This window comes from Hylobates moloch, unplaced genomic scaffold, assembly GCF_009828535.3.
Source record: "Hylobates moloch isolate HMO894 unplaced genomic scaffold, HMol_V3 SCAFFOLD_19, whole genome shotgun sequence".
Taxonomy (NCBI): Eukaryota; Metazoa; Chordata; class Mammalia; order Primates; family Hylobatidae; genus Hylobates; species Hylobates moloch.
Window position 1 is genome coordinate 22,570,669 of NW_026652294.1, and position 17,272 is coordinate 22,587,940.

Here is a 17,272-nt window from a genome sequence, read left to right on the forward strand (position 1 = left end):
GACCACCCCCTGAGCATCTGCCAGTGGGATCAGCCGATGGGGAAAGCAGAGCTCCTGGCAAGAGCTGAAAGAAGAAGGGAAGGTGTAGGGTGAGCATCACGGGGCCCGGGACGCCTCCTCCACCCCCACCAAGCAGTGCTCCCCTTCGGCTCTTGCCCACCCCATCCGCAGACTGCTACGTGGACCCTCGAGGCTCCCCGGCCTTCCTCCCTTCCACGCCCACGATGCCCCTGTTCCCTCATGTTCTGGACCTGCTGGCCCCTCTGGACAGCAGCAGGACCCTCCCCAGCACCGAAAGCCTGGATGACTTCTCAGACGGGGATGTCTTTGGCCCAGAGCTGGACACCCTCCTGGACTCGCTGGTGAGCCACACCACCCTCCTTGTGCTCCCCTGAGCCCCTCTCCCCGCTGTGTCCCCATTGTCCCAGGGGTGGAGGGAAGGCCCCAGTGCTCATGTCATGTGTCTCAGGAGGAGGCCTCAGTAGGGACTTGTTTGGTACAGAAATGAAGCTGCACACTGGGTGCGGTGGCTCACGCCTGTAATCCCAATACTTTGGGAGGCCAAGGCAGGCGGATTACTTGAGGTCAGGAATTCAAGACCAGCCTGGCCAACATGGTGAAACCCCCTCTCTACTAAAAATACAAAAATTATCCAGGCATGGTGGCGCATGCCTGTGGTCTCAGCTCCTCAGGAGGCTGAGGCCGGAGAATCACTTGAACCTGGGAGGCGGAGGTTGCAGTGAGCTGAGATCACACCACTGCACTCCAGCCTGGGCAATGGAGCAAGACTCCGTCTCAAAAAAAAAAAAAAAAAAAAAGAAAAAGAAATGAACCTGCAGGATGTCTGGCCAGAAGGGAACATAGTGAGCCCTGCTCCCCCATGGGACAGGCTGAAGCCAGGCGACAGGGTGCAGGTCTCCTTGCTTCCCCAAGTGCCTGATGCTGCCCAGGCCTGGGCAGTCCTGTTTTCCTCTGACCCCTCCCTCTGTCCCTGCCTCGTAGTCTCTGGTCCAGGGTGGCCTGTCTGGCAGCGGCGTGCCTAGTGAGTTGCCCCAGCTGATACCCGTGTTCCCCGGCGGGACCCCACTGCTACCACCTGTGGTGGGTGGCTCCATCCCTGTCTCCAGCCCACTGCCCCCCGCCTCCTTCGGCTTGGTCATGGACCCCTCCAAGAAGCTGGCTGCCTCTGTGCTGGATGCCCTTGATCCCCCGGGCCCCACGCTGGACCCCCTGGACCTGCTGCCGTACTCGGAGACCCGGCTGGATGCACTCGACAGCTTTGGGTCAACACGAGGCTCCCTGGACAAACCTGACTCCTTCATGGGTAAGGCCATGGGTGGGCACGTTCAACCTCCCTGGACAGGTTGCACAGTGCTGTGGCCTCTTTGGACCCTGGAGAGTGGAGTTGAGTTACAGATCTGTTTGTCCCCATCACTCCTTAGCAATCCCGGGCCCTGTCTGTGTGTTGCTGTCTCTGCAGTGCTCAGCACAGTGTGGGGCTGGGCTTGAGGGGTGGGTGTCTTGCTCAAGATCAAGCAGAGGAGAGCTGCGACAGTCCAGGCCTCTAGACTCCCAGTCTGGCGCTCCCTGCCCAGCCTCCCAGGACCCTGGGTCACCAGGCTGGTGAGATCCCATGGGATGATCCTGAGGCTGGGGGCGGGGCACAAGGTCATGGCCTCCCACAGCACCACTCTGGGCTGGGTGCCAGGGACCCAGGGAGGAAGTCGGCTTGTCTAGGCCCTGGTGGGGCTAGCTTTCGGCAGTCGGACACAGCCCAGGGCTCTCGACTGAGAGGGCTTAATGGGACTGTGGGGTCACAAAGGGGACTTCACTCAGCCTCACGGACAAAGGAGGCTTCCTGGAGGAAGTGGTGACTAGGCAGGGTCTTGAAGGAAAAGTTCACCTGCCAGGCAGAGGAAGCGGGGGTACTAGCCTGGCATGACGTGGCGCGGGGCTGGCTGATGAGCGGAGCAGCTGGGGTGGGGTCCTTGGTCTCCAAGGACCTGGGAGCAAGCTAAGGAACTTGGGCTTTCTCCTAGGGGCAGCGGGAAGCCCTGGCAAGTTTAAGCAAAGAGTGGGCACACTCAGGCTGGGAGGCGTCTTTGCCCCAGGGGAGTGGAGAGGAGAGGATAGAGTCAGGGGTTCAGCAGGAGTAGGAGAGGATGTGTGGCCTGGGGGCTTCTCCGAGTCAGCAATACATAAGGGGAAGCCCTAGGAAGGCGCCTCACGCCTCAGAGCCAGAGCCACTGACCCCTATGTCTTCTCCCTGCCCAGAGGAGACCAACTCACAGGACCACCGTCCCCCTAGCGGTGCTCAGAAACCAGCCCCCTCGGTGAGTGACTTAAGTGGGGATCCAGGCCTCTCACTCCCTGCTGGGGGTTGTCGGTTCTAGAGTTGGGGAATGAGCCCTCTGCATGGGGTAAGGTGCTGCATTCCCCACGGCGGGGCACTTCCAGAGTGGATGGATCAAAGATGATCACCTCGTGCCCTTCCTCACCAAGCTATGTGCTGGGTGGGCACACAGAGGGCACCACTGCCCTTGTCTGATGGAAGAATTCAAGTCTCAGAGGGTGAAGCGACTTCCCCAGTGTTAGTAGCATCCCTGGTCTCCAGACTCAGCCAGGTCCCGAGTTTAAAAGAGCATCTGGGGCTGGGCGCGGTGACTCACGCTTGTAATCCCAGCACTTTGGGAGGCTGAGGCGGGCGGATCACGAGGTCAGGAGATCGAGACCACGGTGAAACACCGCCTCTACTAAAAAAATACAAAAAATTAGCCGGGCGTGGTGGCGGGCGCCTGTAGTCCCAGCTACTCGGAGAGGCTGAGGCAGGAGAATGGTGTGAACCCGGGAAGCTGAACTTGCAGTGAGCCGAGATTGCGCCACTGCACTCCAGCCTGGGTGACAGAGCGAGACTCCGTCTCAAAAAAATAACTAAATAAAAATAAAAGAGCATCTGGGCCGGGCACGGTGGCTCACGCCTGTAATCCCAGCACTTTGGGAGGCCGAGGCGGGCAGATCACAAGGTCAGGAGATCGAGACCATCCTGGCTAACATAGTGAAACCCCGTCTCTACTAAAAATATAAAAAATTAGCTGGGCGTGGTGGCGGGCGCCTGTGGTCCCAGCTACTCGGGAGGCTGAGGCAGGAGAATGGCATGAACCTGGGAGGCAGAGGAGTTTGCAGTGAGCCGAGATCGCGCCACTGCATTCCAGCCTGGGTGACAGAGCAAGACTCCATCTCAAAAAAATAAATAAATAATAAAAGAGCATCTGATGAGGGGCCAGGCGTGGTGGCTCATGCCTATAATCCCAGCACTTTGGGAGGCCGAGGTGTGAGGATCACAAGGTCAGGAGTTCGAGACCAGCCTGGCCAACATGGTGAAACCCCGTCTCTATTAAAAATACAAAAATTAGCTGGGTGTAGTGGTGGACACCTGTAATCCCAGGTACTCAGGAGGCTGAGGCAGGAGAATCACTTAAACCCGGGAGGTGGAGGTTGCAGTGAGCCAAGAGCACGCCATTGCACTCCAGCCTGGGCAACAAGAGCAAAACTCCATCTCAAAAAAAAAAAAAGAGCATTTGATGAGGTTGCTACACTCTGACCTACACTAGCTGTGTGGTCCTGGGGAATTTCCCTAACCTCTCTGAGTCTTGCCTTCCTCCCCATCTGCTGATGACTTGGGGGATTGGGGGAGGGCATGAGCACAGGCTGCAATCAAGGCCCCTCCCATTTCTATGCTTTCACATTCAGCTTGCCTTCAAAGAAAGGCTCAGAGCCAAGACCCAGGTCACCCACTAGCCTGGGGGCTTCCCAAGGCGGTCCTGATATCCTAGACTCTTGGACCACGTTACAAAGAACTCCCCTGGCTGGGAGGGTGGAGGAAGAGGAAGGGTCCTGGGCTGTGGTTTTGCTCTTGGGTAGGATGGGGGGGTCATAGAGCACTCCCCACTTCTGGTGCCCTGGCTGGCCCCAGTGGCCTCAGCCATCATCCAGTGCCCACAATGGCCTCCTTCCTCCTGTCACAGCCAGAGCCCTGCATGCCCAACACTGCCTTGCTCATCAAGAACCCCTTGGCTGCCACCCACGAGTTCAAGCAGGCCTGCCAGCTCTGCTACCCCAAGACAGGTAATCTTTCACCTGCAGACTCCACCCCTCTGCCCGGAGAACTGGGAATCCCAGAAACATGGGATCCCAGATCAAAAGAATCCCAGTGTCTCAGTTGGAGATAAGTGCCAGAAATCAGAAGCCCCTCTGGGGCAGAAAAGGAAAGCGGCAGGAGTTTGGGGTCTGTCCCTGCCAGGGACCTTCACAGTTCTTTCTAGGGAAACACTAACATGGTCAGACTCACTAGAGGGTGAGGGCGGTGGTAGAAAGGGGATGGGTAGGCCGGATGCAGTGGCTCACACCTGTAATCCCAGCATTTTGTGAGGCTGAGGCAGGCGGATCACTTGAGGTCAGGAGTTTGAGATCAGCCTGGCCAACATGCTGAAATCCTGTCTCTGCTAAAAATACAAAAAGTAGCCAGGCTCAGTGGCGCTCGCCTATAGTCCCAGCTACTCGGGAGGCTGAGGCAGGAGGATTGCTTGAACCCGGAAGGTGGAGGTTGCAGTGAGTTGAGATCACACTACTGCACTCCAGCCTGGGTGACTGAGCGAGACTCTGTCTCAAAAAAACAGGAGGGGGGATGGGTGCCAAGAATGGGCTCCTTGGAGGGGCTTCCCCCAGCACAGTCCCCCGGTCTCCAGGGAGCAAGTAGCCAGGAAGGGTGTGGTGGGAGCTGGCAGGAGGCCCTCAGAGGGGAGGGGAGGTAGGTGTATAAGGAGGTGGCCGATTCCTACCCACCGCATGGGCCTGCCAGCCATCACCCTTTAATTCTGCTTCCGGAATTATCGTGTGTCCACCCTGCCCATAGGCCCCCGGGCTGGCGACTACACCTACCGCGAGGGCCTTGAGCACAAGTGCAAGCGGGACATCCTGCTCGGCCGGCTCCGGAGCTCAGAGGACCAGACCTGGAAGCGGATCCGGCCCCGGCCCACCAAGACCAGCTTCGTGGGCTCCTACTACCTGTGCAAAGGTGGGTGGGCTGCAGCGGGGCAGGCAGCACAGCTGGGGCCCAGCCCCTCCACCCCCAGCCGCCGCTCTGCTCCCCATCACAGGTAGACAGAACAGGGATGGGCCTCACAGCTGCACGGGAGGAGAAAGCCACGGCCTAGGCTCCTGGGGCCTGTGCAGGATGAATTCCACATCAGAATGAGCGTCTTCCCTGAGCAGCTGCCAGAGGCAGGTGGGACACATTTGGGACATTCAGCTGGAGACCAAGCCCCTCACTGGCCTGTGCTCTGGAGTGTCAGGAGCCTACATGACTCGTAGGGGGCTGGCTTCTCTTACCACTGCAGGGCCCTGAGGGGCTGCGGGGCGGTGTGCCCAGCAGCCACATGAAGCATTTAGGACTGGCGCATGGTGAGGGCTCCATCCACCTGAGCTCTCTGTCACTGTCCTCATTTCTGGCTCACATCAGCCTGGTTGGTATTTAATGGACATCCATCATGTCCCTGACTAGCTTCTTTCTGGTCCCAGCCAAGCGCCTTGGTCCCGCTGTACGGCGATGTGTGAATAGTCACGAATTGTTAAGACCTTCCCAGTGTAGCCCTTTCATTTCACCAGCATGCAGCCTCACAGCTCTGGAGGAGGAAATGGAGGCTTTGAGAGTGCACCCACGGCTCTGCCTCTCCCCCGACCTGCCCCCTAGCAGTGGCCCGCCCAGGCCTCCTGAACTTGCTCCTTGTCCTCCCAGCAGCCAGGCTGGTCTAAGGACATGTCACTCTTGGGTCGAAGGCCTCCATCAGCCACTGCCCGTGGCCAGTGGGATGAAGTCCAGATTCTGCAACAAGGCCTACACGTGCCCTTATCCACCCCCTCACCCTTCTGCCCTAACCATTCCCCAAATGCACTGACCCTCCCTGATTCCATCACACATGCTGTGCCCTTTGAGCCTGGTCGCCCTCTGCTCCTCCTTCAAGCACTGCCTGAATTTGGGAAGCCCTTCTCTGCGGTGCTTCCCCTTGCAATCACCCCCACTCCCACCCGGGGATCTGCCCCACTCCTCCAGGTCTGTGGCCTGTTTGTCCTTGTGCGCCAAGAGCCTGGCAGAGAGATGGGACAAGGCAGACTTAGAGTGGGAGGAGGAGAAAGAAAAACAAGTCCCACCCCCAGGAAACGGCAGAGCTCCAGGTTCTGAGCCACCTTTCCTCTCTCCAGATGGCCCAGCCCCCAGAAATTTTGTTTTGGTTTGTTTTTGTTTTATGAGACAGGGTCTTGCTCTGTTGCCCAGGCTAGAGTGAGTGGTGCTATTATAGCTCACTGCAGCTTCAACCTTCTGGCTTAAGCCATCTTCTTGCCTCAACCTCTTGAGTAGCTGAGACTACAGGCACATGCCACCACACCCAGCGTATTCTGTAATTTTTAACTTTTTTGTAGAGATAGGGTCTTAATTTGTTGCCCAGCCTGGTCTTGAACTCCTTGCCTCAAGCAATTCTCCTGCCTCAGCCTCCCAAAGTCCTAGGATTACAGGCATGAGCCACCGTGCCCAGCGCCCCCGCCAGCTTTATGTATTATCTCACTTGATTCCAACCCAGTCTCCTCCATTAATAGCAAAGATAGCTGAGGCTCAGGGAGTAATGAGGAATCCTAGCCCAATTCTGTCTGACACCAAAGTACATGCTCTTAACCATGCAGTGTTATTTTCCTGGTGAATAATTGTTTTTAAATCCCTTATATCTGCCGGGCACAGTGGCTCATGCCTGTAATCCCAGCACTTTGGGAGGCTGAGGCGGGAAGATCACCTGAGGTTGGGAGTTTGAGACCAGCCTGACCAACATGAAGAAACCCTCTCTCTACTAAAAATACAAAATTAGCCGGGCGTGGTGGCACATGCCTGTAATCCCAGCTACTCGGGAGGCTGAGGCAGGAGACTCACCTGAATCCAGGAGGCAGAGGTTGCAGTGAGCTGAGATCGTGCCATTGCACTCCAGCATGGGCAACAAGAGCAAAACTCCGTCTCAAAAAAAAAAATCCTTTCTATTTATTTAGAGACTTTTCTACAAAAGCAGTCCTGTGGGGTGAGTGGGGTAGGAGTGATTACCATACTCTGCAGGTGTGGAGTGCAGAAGGGGGCCTGGTGTTTAGAAAGGAATTTTCAGCTCTGCCAAGTCCTGGCAGCAGGGGGTGCAGCAGACCCTGCCTCACCTGCGTTGGGGTGCAGAAGGGGGCCTGGTATTTGGAAAGGACTTTCCAGCTCTGCCAAGTCCTGGCAGGGAGTGCAGCAGCCCCTGGCTCACCTACCTGTGTTGGGGTGGAGCCAAGCCCTGCCTGGCTCATGGGGCCAGAGCCCCACAGGCTGCAGTGGGGTGGCGAGGGTGCTGCGGGCTGCTGTCCCCGCCTGGCGGAACGTGTGTCCTGTTGCCTCTTTGCAGACATGATTAACAAGCAGGACTGTAAGTACGGGGATAACTGCACCTTCGCCTACCATCAGGAGGAGATCGACGTGTGGACCGAGGAGCGGAAGGGCACCCTCAACCGCGACCTGCTCTTCGACCCGCTGGGGGGTGTTAAGCGCGGCAGCCTCACCATCGCCAAGCTCCTGAAGGAGCACCAGGGCATCTTCACCTTCCTCTGCGAGGTACAGCCCGCCCACCCGCTGCCACCCCATAGGCCATGGCACAGACAGGGCCGGGGATGCTCCCTGGCACGGACCACCATAGGAGGTCAGCCCTGGAATCCGTGGGCTGTGGAGGCCTGGCCTTAGAATCAGTAGGTCCTGGAGGGTCAGTAAGTCAGGGTCCTAGGATACTATTTGCTAGAGGCCAGATCTGATCCAGCCCCCTCATTTTGTAGAGGCAGAAACTGAGGCTGGAAAGAAAAATCATAACCCTCACACCTGCTCTTTCCTGACAGCGGGTCATAGGCCGGGCTTGGCACGTTGTTTTCATTTCTCATTCCTAGCCTGATGCGGTGGCTCACGCCTGTAATCCCAGCACTTTGGGAGGCTGAGGTGGGCGGATCAATTGAGGTCAGGAGTTTGAGACCAGCCTGGCCAACATGGTGAAACCCTGTCTCTAAAAATACAAAAATCAGCTGGGCGTTGTGGTACACGCCTGTAGTCCCAGCTAGTTGGGAGGCTGAAGCAGGAGAATCACTTGAACTGGGGAGGCAAAGGTTGCAGTGAGCCGAGATTGCGCAACTGCACTTGAGACTCCATCTCAAAAAAAAATTAAAAATTAGCTGGGCTTGGTGGCATGCGCCTCTGGTCCCAGTTACTCAGGAGGCTAAGGTGGGAGGATTGCTTGAGTCCAGGAGGTAGAGGCTGCGGTGAGCCAAGATCGAACCACTGCACTCCAGCCTGGGTGACAGAGTGAGACCCTATTCAAGAAAAAAAAAAAAAAAAGATGTCATTTCCATCGTCACGGCAGTGTTGGCAGGCAGATATCCCCGTTTTACAGATGTTGAGGCTGAGATTCAGGGTAGCGAGGAGCTGCCCTCAGCCACACGGACAGTGCCGTGCAGAACTGAGCTTCAAACCCAGGCAGCCTGTCCCTGGAGTCATGCCCACCTCCCAGCACCAGCTGCTGCTGGTGGTCCCCACAGCCAGGCCCCCAGGACACAGGCAGATTGAGGGCCTGTCCGGGGCTTCCCCTGCATCCCTTGTTGTGGGTATGATATATTTGGCATTGCTCAGCCGTCCCAAGCGCCACGTCCATGGCCCCACATCTCAGGCCTCCTCCACGTGCCATCCCTCGGCCCTGCTGGCTTCGGTGGCCATTGCACTTCCCTGCCTGGGTTTGTCCTCCCCACAGGGCGCTGTCCTGTGTTTCTGGGCTTGGAACCTCTCAGCTGGACTCTGATCCCAGCAGCCCCACTGAGCTGTTGTTAATTCCCTCCCCAAAGCTGTCCCTGAAGACCCTGCTTGGCCTCTGGAGTGAACTTGGCCCCTGTATCCCCACCCAGTCGTAGCATATTGAGGGCAGGGGCAGTGGCACGTCTGTGTCCGTAGAGCAAGGGCTCCAGGTCCGGGTTGCTGGCAGGGTTTGGTGCAGCTCAGTCCAACCCTCATCCCTGGCACCACCAGCCCTTCCCCCAACTCTTCCAGGTCGGGACTTGTGCCAACCCTCTGTGGGGAGCATTGGCCTGGGAATCATAGTTCATAGCCGGGTGACAGCCTGTAGTTCATAAAGCACTTGCCATTCCTTTTTATCTTTTTTTTTTTTGACATGAAGTAACCCTCTGCCTCAGGCATTGGGAGTGGTGGGATCAGAGGGAAGGAGGAGGGCGAGGAAGGGAGCCAAAGCCCAGGTCACCTGTGAGCTGGAACCAGAGAGACAAGACCACAGACCCTGGGATTCTCTTCCTCACTCCTCTGACGCAGGGCAGGGCTTGCAGGGACCCAGCTGTCCTTCCCCAGGTAGCTGTGCGGGGTCCCAGCTCACCCCCTTCCCAGGTGGCCATGCCAGGTCCTAGCCCTTCCCCTCCCTGGGCAGATCTGCTTTGACAGTAAACCCCGGATCATCAGCAAAGGCACCAAGGACTCTCCGTCTGTCTGCTCCAACCTGGCTGCCAAGCACAGCTTCTACAACAACAAGTGAGTGGGACCCTCAGCCCAGGCTGAGGCCTAGGGGCCAGTGGAGAGTCCCCTCAGGCAGCTCAGATGGCTGAGGAAAGGCTGAACTGAAAGGGTGGATGTAGGGTGCAAGGAAAGGGGCAGAATTTGGGAATCAAATCCAGCCTCCACCTGGAAAGGATGGGAATCACATTTGTCGAACATCTGCTATATTCCAAGCATCATCTTGGGTATGTTAATTATCTTAGCAATCCTGTGAGGGAGGAGTTACTGGCTCTGTTGTACAGAAGAAAAAGCTGAGGCTTGGAAGTAGCTTACTTAGCTTACTCAGCAGACAGCAAGCGGGGGGCCTCGCCTCTGACTCTAGCCCAGCACCCTCCAATGTCATGACATTAGCGTCAGGCAGTGAGGGGAGGCCTGGGTCAGGTCTGGCATCACCCCTTTCTCCCTCTTGTTCCCCTTGGTTCTGCCATGGTGTGCATATGGAGCCCAGGCCCTGCAGTCAGACAGACCTGGGTCCAATTCCTGGGCCAGTCCTGTCTTACGTCCAAGCCCGGGTTTCCTCGTCTGTAAAGTTGATGATGCTCTAGGCTCCTGGGGCTGCAGTGAGGGTAATTAAGACTCCTGGCCCAGAGGACATGCTTGGTTAGTGTTCCTCAGGATGCAGGACCAGCTCTGCAGAATCAAGCTGGAAACCTGAGGGCGGTGCCCTCTGCTTGTTGGCAGCTCCATCTTTGAATCCTGGGGGAGGGACAGGAGTAAAGCAGCCCTGGGACCCAGGCCCAGGGGTGCCTGAGCATAGGAGCCCTGTTTCTGCCCTCCTGTGTCATCCATGGCTTGGACTTTGTACATAGATCAGGGGGTGCCCAGGGAGAGCCTGGCACTGGGAAGGTGGCCCTACCAGGAGAGAAGGTCAGAGGGGCTGCGGACTGCATCGTGCCCCTCCTGCCCGCCCGCCAGGTGCCTGGTGCACATCGTCCGCTCCACCTCCCTCAAGTACTCCAAGATCCGCCAGTTCCAGGAGCACTTCCAGTTCGACGTGTGCCGCCATGAGGTGCGCTACGGCTGCCTGCGGGAGGACAGCTGCCACTTCGCCCACAGCTTCATCGAGCTTAAGGTCTGGCTGCTGCAGCAGTACTCAGGTGAGGGGCAGGCGGTGCAGGTGGAGGGTAGGTGACTCAGGTGAGGGGTAGGCAGTGCAGGTGGAGGGCAGGTGACTCAGGTGAGGGGTGGGCAGTGCAGGTGGAGGGCGGGTGACTCAGGTGAGGGGTGGGCGGTGCAGGGGAAGGGAGCACAGGACTGACTGGGGGTGACAGGCCAGGGCCCCATGGTCGCTGGAGGGGGCTTCGGGAGAGTTCAGGAGAGGTGGCTGCGGGGTGGGCTCTCTGGAGGAGCTAGTGTGTCCCAGGCACCACAGAGGAGAGAAGCTCTGCTCTCAGGGGGCTTCCAGGCTCGGAGATCTGGGTTTTTCCCCTCGTAGGCACTGTCCAGGGAGCACGGAGAGGGGAGAGGGAGTCACCTGGGCTCCTGCAGCAGCACCTCTGCTTGCTCCCTGGGTGGTTGGCAGCAAGTCCCCGCTTCTCACTGAGCCTCCAGTGCTCATCTGGGAAATGGGGAGCCCCATCTCTACCTCGCAGAGCTGCTGCGGGGTTTGGAAGGTGTTCTCCCACTCACCCACCAGGGATTTACTGAGCACCTTCTCTTGTCAGGGTGTTCAGCCATGGTCTAGTCGAGGCCCTTACTTTCAGAGAACCTACATTTATAAGTGGGGGCCAGACAGACAATATATAAACAGGTGAATAAATCCTGTATTCCATCCATTCTAGGATGCACATTTACCCCTACTGCCTGTCATCATTTAATTGGCACCATTTTGTCAGGCGGGGATTTAAAATGTGGTACATATAACACTCAGTGTCTGCTTAGAGTTGATGAAATGCAGTGGCAGCATTTCAGGTGTGCCTCGGTATTATGAGGAAGATAAAGCCGAGCAATGGGACAGAGACAGACTCGGGGATGGGAGCATTTTAGGTAAGATGGCTGGGAAGGCCTCTCTGAGGGGGTGACTTTTGACCAGGGAAGGGCAGGGAGTGCATTCCAGGAAGAGGGACCAGACTGAAGGCTCTGAGGCAGGAGCAAGCTCCACACAGAAAGGGTGGTCCCTGGGGTACAGCAGCTTAGTCAGTAGAGGGGGAATGAGGCCTGAGAGGCTGGAGGGAACTGAGCATGTAAGAGTCTCTAGGCCTTAAACAGGAACAACTGGGGTTGTTCTAAATATGATTTACAGGGCCGGGCGCGGTGGCTCACGCTTGTAATCCAGCACTTTGGGAGGCCAAGGCGGGCGGATCACGAGGTCAGGAGATCAAGACCACGGTGAAACCCCGTCTCTACTAAAAATACAAAAAATTAGCCGGGCGTGGTGGCGGGCGCCTGTGGTCCCAGCTACTCGGAGAGGCTGAGGCAGGAGAATGGCGTGAACCTGGGAGGCGGAGTTTGCAGTGAGCCGAGATTGCGCCACTGCACTCCAGCCTGGGTGACAGAGCGAGACTCCGTCTCAAAAAAAAAAAAAAATATATATATATATATATATATATGATTTACAGTATCTGGAGAAGGGTTTTAAGTGGGTGGAGTTATACGATCTGATCAGTACTTTGCAAAAGTCACTCTGGCTGCTGGGTAGAGATCAAGGAGCAAGGGCAGAAGCTGGGAGATCAGGGAGGGTGGCTCAGGCCAGGGTGGTGATGCTGGAGGTGGGAGAAGTGGTTAGATTCTAGGTGTATTTTGAGGGTGGAGCCAACAAGATTTGTTGATGGACAGATATGAAGTATGAGACAAAGGAGAGCGTCAAGGTGGACTCCAAGATCAGAGCAACAGGAAGAATGGGGCTACCATGTTCTAAGAGGGGGAAGGCTGTGAGAGGAGCAGCTCACGCTCAATGTGGGACGTGGGAAGTCTCAGCTGCCTGGTGGACTTCACGTGGAGATGTTGGAGGCAGCAGATGTGGGGGTCTGGAGGTTCACAGGAAAGGTCTGGCCTGTAGATACATACTTGCAGATCATCAGCAAGAAACTGGATGTCAAGTGCAGTGTTTCGCCCCAAGTAAGCACTGATGATGATTGGCTGTCGTGGAGCAGGGGCCATAGGTCAAGGTGGAAGGCCACATCTGTTGTGGGAAAGATGTGAGAAAGATGGAGAGCGTTGAGAAGAGGGCAGGCTTCACGGAAGAGTTGTGAGCTGGATCTCCAAGGTCGGGCTCAGTGGCAACAGTCTGAGGCTGGCGGGGAAACAGACTGGGGAGTCCATGCCACCAGGCTGGGGTATTTGCCCTTTGGGGACTGGCAGTAAAGAGCTGTGGTACCACAGCGAGCTGATGAGCCAGTCTGGGCAGGCATGGAGCCCTAAGTGCCAGTGAGGCCAGGGGCTGCCAAGCAGGCACTAGGCTTGCAGCCCCATTGAGGGAGATGGGGGTCAGGGAAGGGTGCTGAGTCACCAGCCCCAGAGACAGGGTCACTGGCATGGGAGCAGGGGACTCCCTACCACAGTACAGAGCCAATATCTTTCTACTGCATTTTCCCACTCTTGGTTGCATTTAATTCTTTCACTTCCAGTGAGGCTCGGAGCAAGTCTTTGTTCCCATTTTGCAGATGGACAAAGTGGTTCCCTTGCACCCCATGTCTTACTGTGGCTGGGCTGAGAATAGGGCTCCTCCAGCTGGGCCTCGGGGGGCCCTGGCACCTCGTGGACCCCTGCCTCCCTCCTTGCTGAGCACCTTGAAAGATGCCTGTGTCTGCCCCCACCCTCCCCAGGCATGACCCACGAAGACATCGTTCAGGAGTCTAAGAAGTACTGGCAGCAGATGGAGGCGCACGCGGGGAAGGCCAGCAGCAGCATGGTAAGGCCTTCTGATACTATGCCATTATTCAGATTTCGTGAATTGTCCCCAGATTACAAAGAGGAAAGCTCTAATTTTACAATAGAGAAATGTTTACAATGGAGGCACCTTGAATCAAGTTACGAAAGTAACTTGGATAATGTACACATTCAGCTGTTGTGTCTCATTTTATTTTATTTTGAGATAGGGTCTTGCTCTGTCACCCAGCCTGGAGTGCAGTGGTATCATCATGGCCCACTGCAGCCTCCACCTCCTGGTCTCAGGTGATCCTCCTGCCTCAGCCTCCTGAGTAGCTGGGATTACAGGCATGCACCACCACACCCGGCTGATTTGTCTATTTTTTAAGACCATGGGGCTGGGGATGTGGGGCTTGCCATCTTGCCCAGGCTTATCTGAAACTCCTGGGCTCAAGCAATCCTCCCACCTTGGCCTCCCACCTTGGCTTGCCAAAGTGCAGCGATTACAGGCATGAGCCTTGTCGTGTCTCTTTTTCATCTCTCTTGATGAAGAAACAGTTCTTTAGTCTTTGCCTTGTGTTGCATTGACATTTTTGAAGAGCCAGATGTTTTGTAAAAGGTCCATCCCTCTGGGCTTGTGTGAGTTTCCTCATTCCACAGAGGTGATGTCGTGTTCTCAGCTCACGCATCAGGGGATGCATCATCTCAGTGTGTCCCTTCACTGGTGACAATCTAATTAAACTTTCATAACTTGATTCAAGGTGCCTCCATTGTAAACATTTCTCTATTGTAAAATTAGAGCTTTCTTCTTTGTAATTAAGACTATACTTTCAGGGATCATTTCTATAGTTTGTAATTAATAAATGTCTTCAGAGGCCGGGTGCAGTGGCTCACCCCTGTAATCCCACCAGCCTTTGGGAGAGTGAGGCAGGCGGATCACGAGGTCAGGAATTCAAGACCAGCGTGTCCAACATAGTGAAACCCCATCTGTACTAAAAATACAAAAAATTAGCCGGGTGTGGTGGTGGGCGCCTGTAGTCCCAGCTACCTGGGAGGCTGAGGCAGGAAAATCGTGTGAACCCAGGAGGTGGAGGTTGCAGTGAGCCGAGATCACACCGTTGCACTCCAGCTAGGGCAACCGTGTGAGACTCCGTCTCAAAAAAAAAAAAAAAAAAAAAAAAGTCTTCGGGAGGCCTGGCGTGGTGGCTCACGCCTGTAATCCCAGCACTTTGGGAGGCTGAGGTGAGCGGATCACCTGAGGTCAGGAGTTTGAGACCAGCCTGGCGAACATGACGAAACCCTGTCTCTACTAAAAATACAAAAAATTAGCCGGGCATGGTGGCAGACGCCTGCAATTCCAGCTACTTGAGAGGCTGAGGCAGGAGAATTGCTTGAACCCAGGAGGCAGAGGTTGCAGTGAGTTGAGATTGTGCCATTGACCTCCAGCCTGGGCGACAGAGTGAGACTCCGTCTCAAAAAAAAAAAAAGAAAAGAAAAAAAGGTCTTCAGGAGAAATCCGTTGAGACCTTGTAAATATCCCAGTACGGCTTGGACTGACACCACTGATTGTGGTATCCCCTCCCATCCCTCCTGATCTTCGCCATGGTCCTGAAGAGAGCATGGGATTGTGGCATTTGCAGATGGGGAAGCTGAGGCTGAGATTGTTAGTGACTTGCCCAGGGGCACACTGAGTGGGGCAATTCCCAGGTTCTCTGATGTCCTGTCCGGGGCTCGCTCTTCTCCCTCCCACCTGCAGCATTCCCGTCCATCACCCCCAGGCGGGGATCGGAACCCTGGCCCTCCTATCTCCTGGGGTGGGTGTGAGGCTCACAGGAGCCAACCTAAGCTGCCCTGTGCTCACATCGTCCCCAGGTGGTGGGATCACTGTAACTATAGATGACAGTGGAGGACCCTGGGGCTCAGAGGGGTGGGCACAGCACCCAGGAGACAGTAAGTGTGAGATGAGGCCTCCGTGCCATCCAGGCATGAGCACTGACCCTTTCATCCACATGAGGCCACCCGCTGATTAACTTGGGGGAAGGCTGGGCCCCTGGACCCCTCAGGAGGCTGACCAGAGTGTGGCAGGGAGCAGGGCAGGCTGCCTGAGGGGGTCCCTGGGCCAGGCTAGCTGGCAGGGCTGCCCACCACCTTGAACATTCCCTTGCTTCCTGACTTTGTTCCTGGTCCTCTTCTCATTTTCTCCCCTCTTCCTGGTCCCTGCTGCCCTCCATCAGTCTCCTGTGAAGTCCTCTTTTCCCCTCCCCATCTGTTTCTTTTTCCTTCTGGCCAGGAGCCTGGCAGAGAAGGAGTGAGGAGCTGATGGGACCTTTTAAAGAGAGAACACTAGCTGGGTGTGGTAGCACACCTGTAGCCCAGCTACGCAGAAGGATCCCTTGAGGCCAGGAGTTTGAGATCAGCCTGGGCAACATAGTGAGACCCCTCTTGCCACTTGCTATGGCAAGGAGCTGGTGAGACTATGCAGTCATCAACATGGGCATGGGGTCTGGCCCTGAGGGAGGAGCTCAGGACTGCAGTGGCTGTCAATAGTGCAGTGGCTAAGCCACCATACCCTCGGTGCCCCCTTTCTCTCGCCTGGGAAATGGTAATAATGCCTTCCTCTCATGCTTCTTGTGAGAATCGAGGGGAACACCCAGAAATCAGTAGCCACATGGGTGCACTTCTTGCCTGCTCTAGTGCAGGCCATCCCACTCATAAAGGCATGACCTCACCTTATTATCAGGGTCATACGTGTGTTATTCTGGGGCTGAGCAGCCCACGAGTTGTCCAGCGCCAGGCCAGGGGTCAGTCAGCAATGAGGACAGCTCCTTCCTGCTCCAGGGCCGACCCTGGGCAGGGCAATGCTGGGGACACAGGGGAGTAGGCCACAGCTTCTGCGGGCGAGTTCCTATGGCAGGAGGGTCATGCCCAGCAGCGTGGAAGAGCAAGGGGTGACCCTGCACTCGAGGCTCCTGGGAAGACAGGGAGGCTCGAGGTTACATGAGGGAGAGGGGACAGCTGGTGCATTCACAGAACAGCAGGCTGGCCAACGTAGCCAGCTGAGGGGGTTCAAGGTGGTGGGAGACAAGGCAGAGTGAGCATTTTTCCTACCTCTGGCCCCCAATCCTGTCCCGGGGTGCAGAAGAGCAGGCCAAAGGCTGGGGCGTAGGACAGAGAAGGAACGTGGTGGGTGGGGCCTTAGAGACCAGCAAGGCCTTGCCCTGGAGGGAGGGCCAGAGACCAGGGCCACTCAGATGCCTGTCCCACCGCCCAAGGCTGACTCTTGCCACCACCACCCCACCCCCGCCGGGGCGGCTTCCCATCTCCTGGACCCCCCGCTCTACAGGTTCGGCACTCATAGCCGGGTGAGTCAGTCAACAGGAGCAGTTTAGAGACTGTGGGAGCTCACAGAATGGGCAGCTGCAGCTTAGGAGAGCTCTGGGGCAGGCTTCCCACAGGAGATGCGCTTGAGCTGAGTTTTGAAGGACAGTTTCTAGAACAGGCTGGATGAAGAATGGAGGAAGGGCAGTGGGAACAGCCTGTACAAAGGCAGGGAGGTGTGGCGGAACGGAGCTTTGCCCTGGGAAATGCAGCATCCACAGAGCAGGCCTCCCAGGGAGTTGGGCGAGGCAGGGACCAGCCACAGAGGGTGGAAAGAGGAGCCCCGTTCCAGGCCTGGCTCCCCTGGGAAGCCCTTGGGCCTGCAGTTGGGAGGTCACTGCCTGCCAGGAAGACCCGGGAGCAGACCAGCTTATTCCAAGGCTCTCCCGGAGGCCACCTGTGTGGAGACCCCAAGGCCTCAGGCCTGGT

The 17,272-nt window shown here is 56.6% G+C and overlaps 1 protein-coding gene, 1 long non-coding RNA gene and 1 pseudogene across 3 annotated transcripts in view; 2 read left to right on the forward strand and 1 right to left on the reverse strand.

Moving 5' to 3' along the window:
* The window catches only part of ZC3H7B (zinc finger CCCH-type containing 7B), a 54,740-nt gene that overhangs the window by 32,692 nt on the left and 4,776 nt on the right, over window positions 1-17,272 (forward strand). For both annotated transcript variants that reach the window (XM_032138834.2, XM_032138836.2), the window contains exons 9-17: window positions 172-362; window positions 1,003-1,324; window positions 2,275-2,333; window positions 4,026-4,125; window positions 4,913-5,074; window positions 7,473-7,678; window positions 9,534-9,634; window positions 10,574-10,755; window positions 13,423-13,508. In XM_032138834.2, coding sequence (XP_031994725.1) covers window positions 172-362; window positions 1,003-1,324; window positions 2,275-2,333; window positions 4,026-4,125; window positions 4,913-5,074; window positions 7,473-7,678; window positions 9,534-9,634; window positions 10,574-10,755; window positions 13,423-13,508 — 1,409 coding nt within the window. The remainder of the gene's footprint in view (window positions 1-171; window positions 363-1,002; window positions 1,325-2,274; window positions 2,334-4,025; window positions 4,126-4,912; window positions 5,075-7,472; window positions 7,679-9,533; window positions 9,635-10,573; window positions 10,756-13,422; window positions 13,509-17,272) is intronic.
* On the reverse strand, window positions 12,658-16,964 carry LOC116458822 (uncharacterized). The gene is made up of 3 exons (XR_004245406.2): window positions 16,574-16,964; window positions 16,195-16,434; window positions 12,658-12,779 (listed from the first exon to the last, which is right to left on the reverse strand). It is a non-coding gene; the product is annotated as an uncharacterized LOC116458822 (long non-coding RNA).
* LOC116459557 (small nucleolar RNA U3) lies at window positions 14,284-14,385 on the forward strand (annotated as a pseudogene).